Source organism: Trichosurus vulpecula, assembly GCF_011100635.1.
Source record: "Trichosurus vulpecula isolate mTriVul1 chromosome X unlocalized genomic scaffold, mTriVul1.pri SUPER_X_unloc_1, whole genome shotgun sequence".
NCBI classification, from domain to species: Eukaryota; Metazoa; Chordata; class Mammalia; order Diprotodontia; family Phalangeridae; genus Trichosurus; species Trichosurus vulpecula.
The window spans coordinates 1,223,245-1,243,912 of NW_023494377.1; the positions used below are offsets into that span (position 1 = coordinate 1,223,245).

A 20,668-nucleotide genomic window follows, 5' to 3' on the forward strand; every position below is an offset into this window, starting at 1 on the left:
CTGCACATCTCTTTTTTATTTTTTTTGAGGGGGGAAGGCAGGACAATTGGGGTTAAGTTACTTGCCCAAGGTCACACAGCTAGTAAGTGTGTCAAGGTCTGAGGCCAGATTTGAACTTAGGTCTGGGTTTGAATCTTAGAGGCTCTTCTACTTACTTTGCATGACTTTGGGCAAGACCCCCCCAATTTGTGCCTCAGTTTCCTCATGTGTAAAATGAAGAGGTTGAATAGTCCCTTCTATAGTCCCTTGCAGCCCTAAATTCTATGAAATATGAATAAACATAAAGACATATGCATGTATATGTAAAAGAATGAGAGGAGAAAAAATAATGAGCAAAATGAAACCAAGGGAGAAAAGGAACATGGAGACAAAGTACAGATAGGAGATGAAGGTTTGGGGGAGGGGTACAGAGAGCATGAATTATGGGCAAACGGCAGAAGGTGGAGGAAGGGAAAGAGGGTGACAGTGTCTGTTATTCCATCTTCAGTTGGTCCTGTCCCCTGGAAATGCCCCTCTGTATAGCAACAGCAGGGGTAGCTAGGTGGCACCAGTCCTGGAGGCAGGAGGACCTGAGTTCAAATCCGGCCTCAGACACCTGACGCGCTATGTGACCTTGGGCAAGTCACTTAACCCCAATTGCCCTGCCTTCCTCCCTCCAAAAATAATCACTAGCACATAGGCTACTTTGAGGTCTGCAATGCACTTTGCATACATTATTTTGGTGGATCCAAGGGAGTTAAGACAGTTAATGTCATGATAGGTAGAGATTGTAGTGGAAATAGAAGGGCTTCTGACCACCAGCTCCCAAGCTCCCCTTTTTCAGCTCCAAAGGTGCTCGCTCAGACACTGTGTCCCCAGGGCATATCTCCATCTCAACTTGGCTAGAGCTGGCAGTGACTGAGCCTCAAGGACAAAGCCTCAGAGAGATGGCCTATGAGTATCTAGCAGACCTGTCTCAAGGGTCCAGGTCTCCAGTCTGCAGCCCAGGAGGCCTGGTGGCCAAACTCAACTAAGCCTCAATGGCCCTCTTTGGGGTAATTACCAGAAAGATGCCCAGCTATTGAACCCTAAAGAATGTGTGAATTGGCATACTGTTTCGTATATAGCCGGCATTGTATAAAATGTATTTCAAGCTGCCAAAAAATACACTCTCCTCTCACCACCCCTCAGTTTCTCTCCCATTTCCTGCTTACCCCCACCCCCACCCCCACTCCTGCTTCTTTTCCTTCATGGCTTCTAATTTACCCGTATTCTCTTTTTCTCCCAAGAAGACGTTGTACCATAGTGTTATGGAAAGACCAGTGGCCTGGGAGTCCAACCCGGATTCCGCACTAATACAGCTTAAAGCAACCCCAAACATTAGGCCTATGAGATAATAAGAGTTAGATCTGGAAGGCTAGAGGTTAAATAATCCAAAGCTCTCATTTGGCAGCTTAGTGGATTTGTAGTCAGGAATCCCTGGGTTTGAATCCTGCCTCAGACACTAACTATTCATCACTTCTCTCAGCTTCAGGTTCCTTGTCCATAAAATGGGAATGATGGTAGTAATTACCTTGCAGGATTGTTGTGAGAAGCAAACGAGAGAAGAAAAACCAGGGTGACATAATAAATGTGAGCTGCTATTATTAAAGACGAGAAATCTGAGAGCCAAAAAAGGAAGGGATTTGCCCAGGGTCACAATGAAGGTAAATGGAAGAGTTGGGGTGCAAACTTGGGTCTTCTGACTCAAAAGCCAATGTTCTTACCAGTTTACTGCCCTGTCTTCTACATTAATTAAGTGCCTGCTGTGTACGCACCGTCTTTGGCCTCCAGGACCTTCCCATTCCAATGGGGAGGAGGAACTATCTTGGGCAAAGATAGTTCCCAATTGTCTAGTCCCAGCTCTTCCACTAACTAGCTATGTGACCTTGTATAAATCACCTAACTTCATTGGGCCTCAGTTTTCCCATCTGTAAAATGAGGAGATTGGACTATATGAACTCTCTGGTCCCTCCAGATCCAACATTCTATGGTTTTATGATTGGTTTTGCCCAACCTTGAAAAAGCTGTCAGTTGGGCTCTGCCTAGATCATCCCTCCTTAACCCCTCTGGGTTTCTTTAGGAATGTTTGTCCTTGCCAAAAGTAATGAGCTCTGTACTTCCCTCCCTTGTTTGTCCAGGTCTGATTGTGCTGGCTACCATCACCCCTGAGTCATCTCTGGACTCTGGCCATGAGACCAATTCATCTGAGTTGACAGACATGTCTGAGATGGTGTCCGCCATGAAACAACGTCAGAATGCCACCTACTTTCTGGCCCAGCACATCAACAAGGAGAGCCTCATGGCCCACAAGGACCTACCTTTCCGGATCCCAAGCTGCGCCACCCAAGCTGTCCTTACTGCCCCATACCCTCTGGGGCGCCAGGAGGCCGGCCCAACATCGGCAGCTCCTGGAAAGGCAGTCCTCCCTGGTCAAGGCTCTGGCCCCACAGGTGGCAGGAGAAGATTGGACCCAACTGAAGTGCAGACACACCGAGAGCTCCCCCCAGCTCTGGCTGTGCACCCAGCGCTGGCCTCGCAGCTCAGCAGTGAGCAACGGAGCCAGGGCCTGATGCCCTGGGGAGCAGAAGGCAAGGATCCTGAGCACCCTAAGGCTGCCCTGGAGATGTCTCTGAGGGCAACCCCCTCTGCTCTGAGTGGAGATCAGGGCACAGAGCTGAGGGACAAGGTGCCCAAGGAAGTAAGGCTGAGTCCCAAGCTGATCTTGGACTCCAAGGGCAGTGTGACTCCAGCCATACTCTCAGCAGCTTTGCAGCAAGTGGTACATAATAAGGCTCTGGCCTCCCCAGGGGCAGCCCTGGACAGCACTCCTAGGGGAGAGAGGAAGCAGGGGCCCAGTGCAGGGAGCAGCGGCGGCATCTGTAAGAATCTCAAAGCCAAGGGGAGCCCCGGTTCTGCTGAAATAACATTCAGCTATCAGCAGCAGCAGCAGCAGCAGCAGCAGCAACAGCGGGGTAGGGGGCAGTTCAGCCCTGAGGGCTCTCCCAGAGCCAAGGCCCCTTCTAGGACCCAGGCTGACCCCCCCTTGCGCCTCTCTCTCATAGAGGAGGACAAGCTCTCTGCTCAGGGCTTCCCTGCCAAAAGCTACCTCCCAAGAAAGGTCCGGGAGCCCCTCGGGAAGCAGGTCAGTGGGGAGGTGGGGAGCAGGGGTGGGTCCGAGGGAGCCAGTTCAGTCTCTAGGAAGCAGGGGTTTGCCATGGGTCAAGGGGAGAGAGGGCAGACTGAAAGCAGTCGGCTGGAGGATAGTGGCCGAGGCCCCCGAGCTGGCCACCCTAGCACCTTCCAGAGCTCTGGTGGTCAGCCCAGAGGTCCAAGCTCATTGGGGCTCTGGGCTAGTGGCCGGCAGGCAAACACGATGCCCTCTAGGAAACCGGACAAGGCCCTGGATGGGGCTCACTCTGACCCTGATGGGCCGGCCAAGCCCAAGGCTTCGAAGGCACCATTCCGCCTGAGGAACCTCTTCTCTGCCACCTTCCCATCCTTGATGAAGAAGGAGACTGATGAACGGCAAGCACAGTTACAGAAGGTAAAGCAGTATGAGCTGGAATTCCTGGAAGAGCTCCTGAAGCCCCAGAGCAAGGGGGACCTCCCTGCCCCGGAGTACTTACATCCCTCGGGCCCTGGCCGTTGTAGCTGCCAGCTGCGGAGCAGCCCCGTCCAGCAGGTGCCTGGCATCTCCCGGGAGCAGCGCCGCAGCTGCGACTGTAAGCGGATTTGCCGAGGAGGGAGACCTCAAGCAGCCCAGCTCCCCGCTCCTGAGCTGCTCCGGGGCAGAGAGAGAAACCGAGCCCTCCCCCTGCCGAAGCACCCAGAGGCCCCCTCGGTTTTGAGCTTCAGCAGCCCCGCCAAGAGCTGCCGAGTTCGGTCCACCAGCCTGGAATCCCGGGAATGCCGATCAGAGCCTGAGAGTGGTGTGTCATGCCTGGCCACCTGTGCTTCTAGGGGGGAGTGCATGGCAGCCCCGCACTATAGGAAGCTAATGCGCCGCTATAGTGTTAGTGAGCTGGACAAGAGTGACCAGGCCTCTCTGACCTCTGACATCTACCAGCACCCGCCCCTAGGGCTGCAGCCCAAGGAGGCAGATGCTGGCTTTCCCCAGAGTGTGGGTCCCAAAGGCAAGCCCCATGAGCTGATGTCCCTGGGGGATCCCTCTTATGTCCAAGTCACTCCCGAGGGCAAAGGCCCCAAAGCAACAGCCACATTTTCCCTTCCAGAAGAGGTGTATCCTGGCCCAGCTGATCTGGAGGAGGATGACGAAGGGGACAGGTGCTGCTCCATCCGCTACTGCTTCTATTACCGCAAGTGTGACATGGCCGATGACGGAAGTGACGGCAAGGATGAGCTCTCCTACTCAATCCCCATGCAGTTCCTACCGGGCATGAAGTTGGACGACCAGGTGGTACCTGTGGTGAGCCATACCCTCCAGGTGTTAGACGCTACCACGTGCAGCAGCAGCAGCCCTGAAGACAACCAGACCCAAGAGATTGACCTGAGGATCTCTACCTTCGAGGGGAGCCTGGCTAAGATCAATGCCCTGCAGGGTCACGTCTATGCCCTGCCCGATGGCTTCCTGGCCGTGCAGCTGGACACCAATGAGCTGTTGGCAGCCCTCCGGCAGTGTGTGGTGAACCCTGAGGTCCGGGGCTCCAAGCCCCACACCTCCCAGCTTTCCCAGTATAAACAGGAGCTGGCCCTCAAATTCAAGGAGCTTCGGGCCTCCTGCCGCCGTGTGGCGGCTGTGGATAAGAGCCCCACACACATGCTGGCAGCCATCACGGGCAGTTTCCAGGTGCTAAGTGGCCTCATTGAGACCTTTGTGCGGCTGGTGTACATCGTGCGCTCGGAGGCCCAACGTCAGGAGCTGCTGGTCAAGGTGGAAGAGGTCGTGAAGAACTACACCTTCCTGTTGCGAGCCGCTGAAGAGTCCACAGCCCGTACCCTGAACCAGCAACAGATGGCGGCGGCGGGGGCGGCAGGACCAGCGTCTGAGCGCCCACCAGTTACATCAGCGACTGTTATGAGCACATTCACGCGCTCCTTGAAGACCCTGATCAACAAGTAAACCTTCATCCTGCCCCCCGCCCCTCCCCCACCCCCTCCCCCACCTCACAATTCCACCTACTGAGCTGATGGCTGACCAGTATGGTCCTCTGAGCATCCTAGCTGTAGGGAGCGCAGTAAGTGTGAGTGTCTGCCAGGCCAGACAGAGATGAGAGTCTTTTCCTGTCAGGGAAACAAGATCTAATTCCCACCTTGGTCAAGGCTTTTCCTGGAGCCTCCAGGCAGCTGCTGCCCAGGTGCCCCCTTCCCCCTTGCCCAGCCACCCCCCAACCCTTACCAGTGAGGTCACTTTTTGAGAGGTGATACCCATCTCACTTCCTGCCCTTTATTTAAGCCTAATGGGGCCTTATCCTATGGGAAAGTGGGCTGGCTACTGACTTCCAGGCTCCCCACAAATAAGTGCCCCACACCTCCCCCCCAACTGAGAACAACCCAGAGTCAAGGCAACTATAACTGCCATGGGGGATGGGAGCAGAGTGCCACCAAGATGGGCACCGAGCAAGCTGGGCACCCACGCTATCACGTGGGGAGACCAAAGGGAACCACCTCCTGAGGTCATTAAGTCTCGGTGCCCTATATAGCCCGACCACCCTAACGGGTGGCCACCTGGCCCTTTCACCGGCCCTTGGCTATTTGGTGCCTGCTTGCCCACGAGCCAGAAGCTGAGCTGCCGGCTAGCAGCCGGAGGGAGCCCTTCTGCCCTGGCCCCGGCAGGGGTGCCCAGCCCCCTGCCACAGGCCTGCATGCCACCCAGTGGCCGGCCAGGCAGAGCAACTCCCAGGCCCTTAGTGAGCTAACAGCTATCAATCTTCTCCCTTACTCTGGCCAAGGCACCTGGTTCAAATGTCTGAATTCTCGGAGCCCCCTTCTCAGTCCCCCCAGAAGGGCCAGCCACTCCCGTTGGCTGAGTGAGATACCATCTCTCAACAGCTCCTTCAGACATAGTGCCCATAGGATTTAACCGGGAGGGGGGACCCAGGGGAGGGTGGGGTGAATTTTTTTTTAAACTCCTGGGCGTTAGCATGAGAGCCCCCGAGGAACTGAGAGCCTTATCTGGTGCATCCCTGCACCTCCCTCTCTCCAGGAGAACCTGGAGCAGACTTGACACTGTTCCGAACCCTCCCCTCCAATATACATCCCAGATTCCCAGCCCTTTAGGAGTGGAACCCCAAAGTCCCCATGTCTCCCTACCACTGTAGGGATGAAACAGAGTGGCTTTATCCTCCTGCATAGATCAATTACTGTCCACCCACCCATCGCCATCATCCACTTTTTTTTATGATTATTCTAGAAGCCCACAGAAAATCTCCCATTGTTCCACGACTTTTCTAGAATGTACACTGTGCTTTAAACTGATCCCCAATGCCCCAGTGCAATAAAATTCCCTGAGTGGTGAATATTTCTGGCAAAGGGCAAGAGGGCCGAATTCTACAGAAGGAGACCCCCTTGCTCCTTACCCGACCCCCAAGACCAAGTAGCCAAATGGATCAGAGGGAGCTTGCCAGTGGGGGACAGATTACCCCTGTGACCACAGAAGCTGGAAGAGCTGCCATGTGTGGTCTCTGGTCTCTCCTCTTTCCCATATTTTCATAGCCACCAATTCCCCATCTGAATCCTTCTTCCACACCTTCCCTGTTCTGTGCCTGTTGCATTCCAGGTCCTCCCTTCATTGGCCTCTCATCCTCATAGAGGATCCATTTTTTAATGTCTGTATATAGTATATATACAAATAAGATATATACATTATATATGCAATGTGTCTTGTTTTACAAATAAGAAAGATTAAATCTATTCATCTTAATATCCTAATTGGCCCTTTGTGTGACTTGTTTTTTGTGGGAATGTGAATGTAGAAGTTACTGACTTGCTTGTTGGTGGGGGCAGCTCCATTTTTCAGTTCCATGATCAATGTCCCAGGTCCTTGATCTCCACAGAGTGATTCATTGGAGAGAATATCCAGAAGGGAGCAACCAGGATGGTGAGGGATCCATCGAATTCAATACAATAAATATAACGAAACACCCATTATATCCCAAGTACTGGGGATACAACGAAGAAAAACAAGAAGCTTATATCTACTAGGGGAAATAAGACATGTAAAAATAAAAATACTAAAAATTGCAAGCATTTATATAGCACTTTAAGGTTTGCAAAGTGCTTTACATGTGTTATCTCATTAGAGCCTCACAGCAAGTGACTTGCCCAAGGTCACACAGTTAATAAACTTCTGAGGCAAGACTCAAATTCAGGTCTTCCTGACTCTAAGATCAGCACTCTATCCACTCTGCCAGTAAAAGGGACTGTCGTGAAGAATAGGATGTAGCAAGTGCCTCCCAAAGCAGCCCATACCCAGTGGTACAGCTCTCATTCTTTTGGGTGGGGCAGGGCAATTGGGATTAAGTGACTTGCCCTAGGTCACACAGCTAGTAAGTGTGTCAAGTGTCTGAGTCCAGATTGGAACTCAGGTCCTCCTGACTCCAGGACTGGTGCTGTACTCAGTGCACCACCTAGCTGCCCCTACAGCTCTCATTCTTAAGAACTTTCTTCTTACATCACCTTAAATCTACCCCTTTGTCAAAAGCCAGATTTGGGAAGTGAACAGCTGCCTGGGAAGATGGCCTTAGGGGATATGATTTTGATTTCTGGACCCAGAGCATCTGGTTCTATTTCAACCTAGAAGGAAATCTCCAAGTGGAGTGACCCAAGGATTTGTTCTTTTCTTAAGCAAAAAACAAAAAAAACCATTTGTATATAAATGCCTTATATAAAGGCATCACGGGCATGAACGTTGGAAGATAGAGTCAAGATCCAAAAAGATCTTGGTGGGCTAGAACATTAGGTCAAATCTAAAAAGATCAAATTGAACAGTACTGAACATAAAGTCTACACGTGTTCAGAATATCACCTTTACAAGTACAAGATGGTTGGAGAGGTATGGCTAGATTGCGAAAAAGGCCTGAGGGGTCCTTAGTGGACTGCAAGCTCAAATGAGTCAACAGTGTAATATGTCAGCCAAAACAAGGCTCGTAGACTGCATTAATGGAGGCCTAGTATCCAGGACCAGGGTATGAATCCTTGTCTGCTTGGTCCTAGATACTCCAGTATTGTGTCCAATTGTGGGTGCTACATTTGAGGAAGGGTATTGAAGATCTGGAGAGCATCTAGGAAAAGATAACCAGGATGGTGAGGGGACTTAAGTTCATCCCATCTGAGTGTAGAGAATACCCTGGAGTTATTCTTCCAACCCCCACTCTGGATGCCCAAGAAGTGGCTGCTACATCTCCTTTCAGGGTCCTGGGGGATTCTGAGGGACTGGGGGATTTCTAATTTCCAGTAATGTAGCTTAGGAACCCCTCAAAGTGTGTCCCCCCCATTATTGTTTGATTTCAGTCCACCAGATTGTGTTTAGAAATGAATACTAACTATGGCAATATAGGTAGTAAATTATTTGCCCCTGCTCCCCTCCACCTCGCAAAAAAAAAAAAAGTTTATGACATTATCCCACCAGTACATACAGAGCTCCGGAAAAAATAGACTCAAAGTTTAAAGCAGGTATAGCAAAAGGGTAACTCACATTTAGGGCCACTAGGTGGCGCTGCAGTGGATAGTGCTTCAGGCCTGGAGTCAGGAAGACTCATCTTTGTGAGTTCAAATCTTGCTTCAGACACTTACTAGCTGTGTGACCCTGGGCAAGTCACTTCACCCTGTTTTCCTCAATTCCCTCATCTGTAAAATGAGCTGGAGAAGGAAATGGCAAACCACTCCAGCATCTCTGCCAAGAACACCCCAAATGGGGTCATGAAGAATTGGACATGACTCTCTTGAAAATCCCCTTTAGGTATGGTGTAGCTTGTTTGCTGGGCTCCTTGTAGAGCCTTGAATCAGCCTCTCCTGATCAGGTCCAGTCTATCTTCTATCCCATTGCAGACACTGCTGTCCCAGGGATGCTCCTAGGACACTAATGAAAACTCTAAATCTTTCAATGCCCCAAAGTTCAAAGGGGAAAGGAGAAAGATACTGAGGCAGAGGCACTCTACTCCCACAACCCCTATGCCCAAGTGATTCTTCTTCAGGAACTTAGCGAGAGGTTTCCACTGCTAAGTGGCTAGATGCTTTAACCCCTGGGTTGTAAACCATCTAACTATTTTACTCGTGATCCATGCCATGACCAAGATCCTTTCAGGAATCTGAGCATACAGCACAGCTCCAGTTCAGGCATATGGCTTTCAAAGACAACAAAAGTGATCGAAGACCTCTCACACTTAGTGTAAAGCCTATGACTGATTAACTGAGTCTGGGCCTCTTCACACCTACCTCTGGTTGATTGATTGCTCTCACCTGACAAAAGTACCAGTTCCATCTTATCACTTACTTTAAGCTGTTAGATGGATTGACTCAACCACTTTTACACCTTCCTCCCAGCTTGAATATTTGCTGTCCTCAGCAAATCCACTGAAATGTGTTTGGCAAAGGCCAAAGTTCCAAACTCAGTATTGATTGGAGGAGGTGCCATGTTATCCTTTGTGAATGCCGACCCTGGTGCCTTGTGCTAGTCTGAGAAAGGCTAAGGGACTCAGTGAGTCATCAAAGCCAGTAATTAACAATCTCCTGTACTCCAAATACTGTAATTCAATTTATCGAACATCATTTTACAGAGTCCTAATAGGTCATAAAAGGAAAACCAAGCCTCCCTTCTCTGAGGGAAAGCCTGGTCCCTGACAGAGTTCCCTGAGCACGTGGGAGTCTGCCCACAGGGATTAGGGACCTGAGGTTCACTAGAAATCACACCTTCAGCTTTAAGTGAGAAATCAAACCAATGTGGGTTGGTTCTTGTGTAGCAGTACTAGCCTACTGGCTAGAGATGGGCTAGGGACCTTTGCCCTTTCTCTCTCCCACCAAAGGGTCCCTCTACTCTAGGTTCAGCCAAGGGCTACAACAAAACCAGTGCTAGGTCCAGGGGGAACTAGGATTCTCTTTCCTATGAAGACCCCCCTCATCCTGTGCCCACATACACAGGCATTTAATCAGTGGCCAACTTTAAAAGAAAATGAATACCTGGGGCTCACCCCATAGGGATTAGGGACCTGAGGTCAACTGAAAGCCACTCCCTCATCCTTCAGGTGGGAAATCAAATGCTCTCACTCTTTCAGTGAGAAGCCAAACTGTGTGAAACCTCTTCCATGATTTCCTCAGCATACAAGGCCATCCAACTGGGGTCTGGATAAAATGCCAGCTGTCCCTTTCTATGCAGGGAACACCAAAATGATTCCCTGGATCCTTCTAACATCAGCAATGCCCTTGGACATCCAGGTAAGTTTCCTTTGGGTCTCTATAAGGGCACTCCAGTGGATCTCTGCCCCAAAAGGACAATATAAGTGGAGTTTAGAACTCACCCCCATAGGGAAAGAAAATGAAAATACTCAGAAAAGCCCACAGAAGGTTGCCAGGGCTCCTAAGAGGGGATTAAGCAAATACTTCTTACTCGTGGTTTCTGGGTCAGCAGGTAGACCTTATCCTAAATACCTACAGTTTGCCAACAAGAATGTATTAAGTGCCAACAATGCTCCAGGCACAATGCTGAGTGATGGGGATACAAAGAAAGACCAAATCCCAGACCCTGTCCTCAAGATGGGGGAGACAAAATGCATACGTAAATATCCAAGCTATACACAGTGTAAATGGAAGGTAATCTCAGAAGAAAGGCACCAGGCGTCCTGCCCAAGGTGGAATTGGAGCTCAGTATAAAGGAAGCCAGGGCAGCTGGAAAGTGGAGGTGAGGAGGGAGGCCATTCCTGGCATGGAGGACAGCCTGGGCAAAGGCGGGGGGCCTGAGAGATGGAGTGATGTGTATGGGGAAAGGCCAGAAGGCTAGTGGCACTGGATCACAAGGCATATGAGGAAAGTGTAAAACTAGAAAGCTATAAAGGGACCAGGTTATATGGGGCTTAAAAAGTCAGAGGATTTATATTTATCTTGGAAGTAATGGGGAGCTTAGGAGGGCTTCTAATTGTTAAGACATCCCTTTCTCCCCTTTACTGAGGATGCGAAGCCTGCCTGGAGAAGAGAAGATGGGGTGGGGCGAGGGAAGAGGGGTGGAGAAGGGTGGACAACCAATAATTGTCCAAGTGGTTGAAGGTCTGTCACATGAAAAAGGGATAGGCCCTCGAGGGCAGAGCTAGAAATAATGGGATGGAAATGTTGAGGTTAACCAAAATGATGAAGCTATGTTTTAGGGGTGCTCAAGACCCCAAAGTACCGATGCACTGAGTCCTGCCAAATGAATTCGACTTAAGCCTTCTCACAGCCAAAGAAAAACAAAGTTTATTAAAGATTTATCATATTGGGTAGCCTCTTAGGGAGCCTGAGCATTTGTGACGCCAATGCCAGCGGGCTAGATTAATCTGAGCGCCTTCTTGGAGGCCAGATGGAGCTTATGTACAGAAAAATTGTGGGAGGGATCAAGGGGTGGTCAAGTAGTCTGGGGTGACTAGAGGAGGGGTTTAGGGAGAGACTTGAGGAGGAGTCTAAGGAGGATCTTGTCACTGGGGTGACTAGAAGTCTGACTCCAGGAATGAGATTAAGGGTGGGGAATAGCTGAAGGCCACCTGGAGACAACAGACAATACAGGGCTAGGCTAGTTTAAAGGTAACAGAGATTGGGGGCAAGTGATAAGGAAAGGCTTATGGCCTCAGGCGAAGACCAGATCAAGTGGGAAGATTCAAGGAGAGTTCAAGGGGGTCCCCAGAGACTGTACGCCATCAGAAAGGGCAAAGGGATAAATGTAGACTTGACAGGAAAAATGTCCTGACCATCGGAGCCAACCCAAAGTAGAATGGGTGGCTGTCTCAGGGGCTGGGGAATGGGGTAGGGGGAGGTTCCTCATTGGAGTTGAGGGGATTCTGGTCAGACTAGATGACCTCCAGAGCACCTTCCAGCAGCTCCAAGTATGTGGCACCCAAGGCAGCTGTGGTCGGGCCAGGGCAGAGCGCAGTGGGACTATGAACTCTCTCAGAATGGACACTTTGGGCACAGTTACCACAGCATGAGCCTGGGGGTGGGGGGAATGCCACTGATTCATGCTGAGTTCGTGGGCTCTACTTGTTTGGGGATCTATTCCCTGAGTAGGGAGTCCTCATGGAGCTATAATGCCTCCCCACCCCCACCCACAGTAGCAGAGGTTACTCTTGGTTCTGTTTCTACTAGCGGTCCTCTCCACTCCTACTGTTGAGGTTTGGGGTTGAAGCGTGCTCGAGACCCCAAAATACCGACATGCTGGGTCCTGCTTGAATGAATTCAACTCAAGCCTTCTCAGCCAACTAAAAACAAAGTTTATTAAAGATTCACCATACTATGTAGAGTCTTAAGAAATCTCACCATCTGTGACACTCTTTTTGACACAAGACACCAGATTCAATCTACTGAATCTGAGCACCTCCATGAAGGCAAGATGGATCTTGTATACAGAAAGATTGTGGGAGGGATCTCGGGTGGTCGAGTAGTCTGGGGTGGTGGGAGGAGGGGTTTAGGGCGGACTGAGGTGAGGTCAGACTCCAGGGTGGGAAATAGCTGAAGGCTACCAAGAAATTACCTAGGGTAACAGACTTGGGTATAGATATTTTGATAGGACCAAGGGTAGGAACTGGCCAGAAGGCAATCGGGAGGTAACCAGACAATGGAAGGCTAGGCTAGGCTATTTGGGCATGAAAAGTCAGATCAGGTGGGAAGATTCAGAGTGGGGTTCAAGGGGGTTCCCACGATCTAACCCCCATCACTACCATGCCCAACTGGCCCTGACAGTGATACTCATCGATGTATCCGATGACTCGGCTGGACCCAAAGAACAATCTTTCCTGATTTAAACCAGCTAATTCGGGATAGGTGGAGGAAGGCCCCTGGGCCAATCGAACCTTCCCAGCTTGGATTCAGGGAACTAGGAGAAAATGACCAAGACAACCCATTTCATTTGTGATAGATCAAAAAAGAAAATTCCCATGGATGCCTCCAGAGGAACTTTGGCTTCCTGCTGCCAATATCAGCATTGGCCAGGTGCCCCCAAGTGGTCATTATCATCCTTTACATTTCTGGAGTGTTTGCTTTCTAAATTTGTATTGCTTTTTTTGGTTTTATATCACTTTTATTTTCAAATCTGTCCCTCCATGTCTCCTACCCAGTGAGCAATTTTTTTGAACCAAGAGTAAAAAGATGCCAAGAGATCAGCAGAACTGAATATACATCAACCAAGTGTGACAGTCAGCATATCCCACGCCCATAGTCCCCCACCTTTAGGACGAAGGGAAGGCTAAAAAATGTTTTCAAAATACTTTTACAGAAATACCTTACTTAATTCTTAACCCTTCGAGTTAAGACAGGCAGGTATCATTGATGAAGTTAAAGAAAAAGATGAGGTTAAGGAACCATAGCTTTTTAGGGGTGCTCAAGACCCCAAAATACCGATGCACCGAGTCCTGCCGAATGAATTAGACTCAAGCCTTCTCAGCCAAGGAAAACAAAGTTTATTAAAGATTTGCCATAATGGGTAGTCTTAAGAAATCTCGCCATTTGTGAGGCTCATTTTCACAAGTGGGCCAGATTCAATCTAGATTGAATCTGAGTGCCTTCATGGAGGCACGATGAGACTTACATACAGAAAGACTGTGGGAGGGATTGAGGGATAGTCAAGTAGTCTGGGGTGACTAGAGGAGGGGTTTAGGGAGGGTCTTGAGGAGGAGTCTAAGGAGGATCTTGATGGGACTGGGGTGACTAGAGATCAAGACTCCAGGAAACAAGAGAATGGGATTTTGATGGGATTGGGGTGGGAAGCAGGACAATAGAGGGGTAGGCTAGGTAGAGATTTGGGCCTAGCAATAAGGAAAGGCTTATGGCCTCAGATCCAGTGGGAAGATTCAAGGAGAGTTCAAGGGGGTTCCCAGAGATTGTACCCCATCAAGTTTAAGGGGATTCCCAGAGACTGTACCCCATCAGGATCAAGAGGGTTCCAAGAAACTGTACCCCATCAGGTTCAAGGGGGTTCCCAGAGACTGTACCCCATCAGGTTTAAGGGGGTTCCCAGAGACTATCCCCATCATCATGACCCCTCTCCCCAATTTAACAGATGAGATCAGAGAGAGGAGGTTACAGTTCCAGGGTTACCTAGCTAATAGTGATAGAACCTGGATCCAAGCCCAGGTTTTCCCAATTCCTAGGTCAGTGTTCTTTCCACTATTACCACACTGTCCCCTTTTATTTGACAGATGAAATAATCCCATCTGTGAGAAACTGTGGTTTTGGGGATCACTGGACTTCCCCAAATTGTGAGAACACGTGGCTTTGGGGATCATTGGACTTCCTAGGCAGGGCCAAAGTCCTGAGGAAGAACCCTGTGATAATCCCTAGGGAAGGCTGTGCAGACCACAGGACTCCCAGAGGAAAACCAAGTGGTAGCCCCGCCCTTAATCTGTGAGGATCACAGGGCCTCCTAGGGGTCAGACCCTAAGGAGGGTCCAAGTGATGGTCCCTTAGGACTGCGGTAAGATCACAAGACAGGGCCAGAAGTCCCAAGTGGTGTCCCCCTAAAAAGGCTGTGCAGACCACAGGGTTCCCCAAGGGAATCAGGAGTGGTAGCTCTCCTAACACCGCAGTGGGGAATCACAGGACACCCCAAGATAAGATCCAGGAGTAAGCCCAGCAAGCTTCTGCTGCCTATTGCTTTCCTTCACTTGACCTTAGGAAGATCCATGTGATTTGCCTATCCTCACCTAAAAAACTCAAAACCAGAGTAGGCAGAAAAAGGCATTTCATAAAGCTTCTTGAGAGAGCAGGTATAGTGCTCACTGGAACATTCACACTGATACAGCTACGGGAATAGGGGTAACCATTCCCTCCACTCCTGCTAGAGTTATGGTTAGTTTACAGTGTTTGTTTTTTACATAGTTTTCCTAGGTTATACAGTTTATATAGGTAGGCTAATAAGGATACAGAAGCAAAAGTGAAGTTAATTAGATTTTCCTTGTCTTAGTTTAGGATTAAACTATATTCTTTTATTTCCCCTACTTTCCCTCTTTAACATATGCAAATTATGCAAATCAGTAGGCCTGGATTCTTGACCAAGACCAGACCCTAGATAAGCTTGAACTGTTTCAAGTGGTTTTGGCCTCTCTAATTCCCCAGACTGCCTTCTCAAAAAGCATGCACATGCATACAAGCCTCTGACCTCTCACCTGACCGACCTTGAGACCTGGTCTCTGCTAAAGCTGGGGTGGGGAAGGGCGGGGAAGCACACCTTTAGTTCTGTGGAAACAAAACTCCTCCTCCCATTTCTTACACATCCTATGCTCCATCCTTGCAGGTAGGAGGCCATGTTTTGGGTGTGTAGTGGGATGTTCCCCTCCATAAGGTTAAAGGGGAAAAGTGGCCTGTGAAGCAACCAGGCATGTCCAACAGAACTCATTCCAATGCCAGGTTCCTCTTCTTCCCTGAAAGGAATGCTGAGTTGGGCTTCGGGTGACTCACTCTAGAGACAGAGATATAAATGACCAGAGAATGAAGTGGACCAGTCATGTATGGAAAATGAGGAATAACAGATGGCCAGTCTAAGGGCTGCGCTGATATTCCTAGAAGGTTAAAACCTAGAGGAAGACCCCCAGCATGCTCGAGTCATGATTCTGCACTGGATTTCCAGCTGATGAGGGCACAGTCTCTGGGAGCCCCCTTGAACTGTCCTTGAATCTTCCAACTGGATCTGGCCTTCCCCTAAGGCCACAAGCCTCACATTATCGTTAGGCCCAAATCTCTACCTAGCCTTGCCCTTTGTTGTTCAGCTACTTCCCACCCTTAATCCCATTACCTCACCTTGCCCTCCTTGGACTTCCCCTCAAGACCCTCCCTAAACCCCTCCTCTAGTCACCCCAGACCACCCCTCAATCCCTCCTACAGTCTTTGTGTATATAATCTCCATCTTGCCTCCATGAAGGTGCTCAGATTCAATCTAATTCAGTAGGTTGAATCTGGCCCGCTTATGGAAACAGGCGTCACAAAGGGGGGGATTTCTTAAAGCAAACCAGCATGGCTAACCCTTAATAAACTTTGTCTTTTCCCTTGGCTGAGAAGGCTTGAGTCGAATTCTTTCGGCAGGACCCGGTGTGTCAATATTTTGGGGTGTCGATCACCCCTCAACCTTTTACCTCTTCACAGCCATAGGTCCTGGATTTCAATCCTGACTCTACTACTTACTACTGTTTGACCCTAAGCAAATCCTGTCTCTTCTCTGAGCCTCAGTTTCCTCCTCTGAAATGAAAGAATTGGCCAAGATGACAGACTTTCCAGTTCTCATTTTCTGCATTGTCTTTTTGTATCTATCCCATCATGAGTTTCCATGAGGATGAGGAGGGCTGTTTGGCAGATTGGCATAGTGGAAAGCACACTGGACTTGGAGTTAGGAGGACCTGGGTTCAGTTCCTGCCTCCAACACTTACTAGCTATGCAACCCTGAACAAGTCACCTGACCTCTCAGTCTTAGTTTCCTCATCCACAAAATAGCCTCTAAGGTCTTTTCCAGCTCCAAATCTATGATCAATCCTAAGTGTGGACCCCTTTGTTCATTTTCTTCAAGTCAAATGACCACCTCTCCCCCAAACCCTGGGCAGGTCCTAGTCCATCCACTATAGTTCTAATTACTCATTCAGAATGGATAGCTTCCTGTGGGAAAATAGCCTTTAGGTATGACCTCAATAGATGCCTAATTGCATGTATTACCATAATTGAGTCTTCCCTTTCCACTATGGGATTATCATACCCCAGGAAATAGATGGAGTTTCCCATTCTTACTTTCATTAGAATTACAGAACCCCAGAGTTGTGGGGGGGGGAGGAAAGGACTTGGAGAGCATCTAATTCTCTCTCATCTAATTCTCTCTCTCATCTTACAACAAATAGAAATCTAGACCCACACAGGGGAAGGTACTTGGCCAAGATCTCACTGTGAGTTGGTGACTCGTCTGGTACTAGGACCCCAAGTCTCCTGACTACTACCCCATTGATCTTCTGTATCTGTACCACCCATCTGTGAGGGTTCCTGCCCTTGAGATAAGTTTTTCTGGCCACAGGGACAATGCGATTGCTACTTGTAGGAAAACATCATGCCATCATCATCAGTGCCTATGCTCCCACCATGATGAACCCTGATGAGGTCAAAGAAAAATTTTATGAAGACCTGGAGTTCAAGGTCTCTCTTAAGAACTCTGGAATTAATTGTATGACATGGGAGACATTGGCACAGGACCGCCCAGCATGGCATGCCCTTATCAGAGAAGGCAATGTGCTCTATGAGCAAAGCAAAATTGAAACAACTCAAAGGAAATGCAGGATATGCAGATTTAGAGAATCTACCCCAAATGTTCACACAGGACTATTCGTGCCTGACCTGTGTTAAACCTGAAAATTTGGTTGAAGGAAACAACAGAGCTAGGTGATAGAAAAATCCATGTTGTTTATTATTTTCCCTTAAAGCATAGCAGAGCTAGCTTACTTGTACATACAAGGAGTCAGAGTATAAACTCTGGCTGCCTGAACAAAGCAATGAGAAAACTTATATACGTTATTTTAGCAGAGCTAGCAAGCCTGTATGACCTCATTTTTATGACCCCCATGTATGTTTAACCATGATACAAGAAGAGGATTTTCCTTAATGGAAGGAATGTTGACAAAGGTCAGTTAATATTAAGCGAGGTAGTCTCTCTTGGGTTTAGGGTCTCATCCCTTAATGGCTAACAGGTATCCGGCCTTGTTGAGAGAGGTAAGGGTATTGCCTGAGCAAACTTTTAGAGAGAACAAAGAAGCCCAGGTCCTGGATCTTCATCCAGTTACTCGTTAATGGAGGCTCTGGGTCTGGTAGAAATTAGAAATGATATAAAATAGTATAATATTTTCCACACCTGTGATAGAACATTCCGAGCTTGTATTGGTCTGATAAGCTACAGTTGGACACGTTGAAACTTGACTCTAGCATAGTGATGTCATTTTAGTCTTCTTTGAGAACAAAGGAGAACAATGACACCAATTGTATCCCCTCAGTATGTGGCACATAAGAAGTACTTATCAAATGCTTTTATTATATATATGATTATTGACAATCATTTAATATCAATTTAGTGACTTCAATAAGGGCCGGAGCCTGAACTAATCAACCAGAGGACAAGTTTGGACCTAACAGCTTCTTTGTTATCTGAGCAAAGTCAGAGTATACCTCTTCCTATGTCAACAAGCCCAGATGGGGCTGACTTAAGAGCATTCTTTCCTCTGTTCATGGCCATTAAGGATGAGACCCTTAACCTGAAACATTATTTGGAATGATGGGACTTTTCCTTATCTCAGTATTTTATGGACATATACTCTGTTATGGTATGTTAGTGGTAAAGAAAATAAAGATGTCCTGGATCATAATTTCAATGGACATTTTGTCAACTCTCTCATCTTATTGTATTTACCACATATCCAATTAAGAAATTCCTTTCTTATACTGTGATTAAACATACATGGAGATCATAAATTTTGAGTGACACAGACATGCTGAGTTGGGACTAAAAATGCATTTAAGCCTTTTCATTCTTTTGTTCAGGCAGTCAGAACTTATGCTCTGGCTCTTTGTATGTACAAGTAAGCTAGCTCCGCTAGCTTTAAGGGAATAAACATTATGAATTTACATATCACCTAGCTTGTTTGCCTCCTTTAATCAAACTTTCAGGTTGAGATTATTTATTATTAAATGCCTTTTTGTTCATTCATTTATTCACTTTCATTTACGCCATCAGATTGATGAGGGCACAGTCTCTGGGAACCCCCTTGAACTCTCCTTGAGTCTTCCAACTAGATCTGGCCTTCCCCTAAGGCCATGGGCCTTGCATTATCATTGGGCCCGAGTCTCTGCCTAGCCTAGCCCTCTATTGTCCAGCAGTTTCCCACACTTAATCCTGATCAAAATATCTATACCCTAGTTCTGTTACTCCAGCCCTCTATAGTCTGTATGTCTCCATGTAGCCTTCAGCTATTTCCCACCGCGGAGTCTGACCTCATCTCAGTCCCATCAAGCTCCTCCTTAGACTCTTCCTCAAGTCCCTCCCTAAACCCCTCCTCTAGTCACCCCAGACCACCCCTCAATCCCTCCCACAATCTTTGTGTATATAATTTGCATCTTGCCTCCATGAAGGCGCTCAGCTTCAATCTAGTTCAGTAGGTTGGATCTGGCCCGCTTGTGAAAACAGGCATCACAAAGGGTGGGATTTCTTAAAGCAAACCAGCATGGCTAACCCTTAATAAACTTTGTCTTTTCCCATGGCTGAGAAGGCTTGAGTCGAATTCTTTCGGCAGGACCCGGCGTGTCGGTACTTTGGGGTGTCGAGCACCCCTCAACCCCAAGCCTCTTCAAGATAATCTGTGGAGTCTTCATTGCCACCCGAACTTTTGCCCTTGTGATGAAGGGAATTCAATCCAGGAGTCATCCTGGACTCCTCACTCTCATTCACCCCACCCCCACCCCAGCCCTCCACCCCATATCCAATCTGTTGCCGAGGCCTGTTGGTTTTACCTTCTTAAAGTCTTTTGTATATGCTGTAATAGTAATTAAGGTGGGACTTTTTGCTGTTGACCTTTAATGATTCTGGCCTTTGTTTGAATGTGGCAGATAAAGTGGGATGTTTTTGTATTGTATCTGATATGATATTGGGGGTGGGGAACTTCTCCACATCCAGCCTGGGTGAGGTCAGGGCTCAGACGTTAGCATTCTAGCTTGGAGCTCTGAGCCACAGCAGGAGTGGCTTGTGACTCTGGGCCAACATCTGTACACCCAGATGTTGAATTGTATTTGGTCTGTAATTCAGGGTGCTGGTTTTTTTCCCCTGAACTAAGCTAATGATATTTGTATGTTGGATTAAAGTAAGATTGTTAACCCCTTAACGTTGCTTTCCTTAAGTAAAGCAGATCAAAATAACCTGTGTTGGCAGCTTTCTGGATGCTGGTTGTTGTTGGATCTTACACCCCTACAGAAGCTGCTAGCTGGATTGTTGAAACATATGCTCCCGTCTCTCCTCTGACTGTCACTGCTCTGTTGCAGGACCTCTGTCTATGTAGTCCTCTGGTCTATTACAATTGATGGTGGTGGGCCTCCCTGCCTCAATCTCTTCCCCACTCCAGTCCATAATTCATAAAACTATAAAAGGGATCTTTCTAAAGAGTAGGTCTGATCATGTCACACACACATCTTCCCCGCCACGTTCAATTATTTTCTTGTTGTTCATCCTTGTTCTAGAAGAAGACCAATGACATCACAAGATGTCATCATTGACACCAGAGTGAATTGGATTTAAGTGAGGCAGAACCGGGCAAAGTCTTCAGCCTCATTCTCTTCTCCACAATCATCAGAGGCAAGACAAGTCAAGATGACTGGCAAAGGCCTGGCCTCCCATTCAAGAAACTCCAGTGGTTCCCCATTATCTCCAAAATGAAGCCCCTGTTTGGCTTTGAAAGAAAGCCCTTCATAACCTAGTTCTTTCCTAGCTTTCCAGTCTTCTTACATTTTA

General features: G+C 48.2%; 1 protein-coding gene across 1 annotated transcript in view; it reads left to right on the top strand.

The window, feature by feature from the left end:
* The window catches only part of FRMPD3 (FERM and PDZ domain containing 3), a 44,857-nt gene extending 39,756 nt beyond the window's left edge, over nt 1-5,101 (top strand). Inside the window, exon 11 of the mRNA XM_036740460.1 lies at nt 2,160-5,101. Coding sequence (XP_036596355.1) covers nt 2,160-5,101 — 2,942 coding nt within the window. The remainder of the gene's footprint in view (nt 1-2,159) is intronic.
* Nucleotides 5,102-20,668: the final 15,567 nt, after the last annotated feature.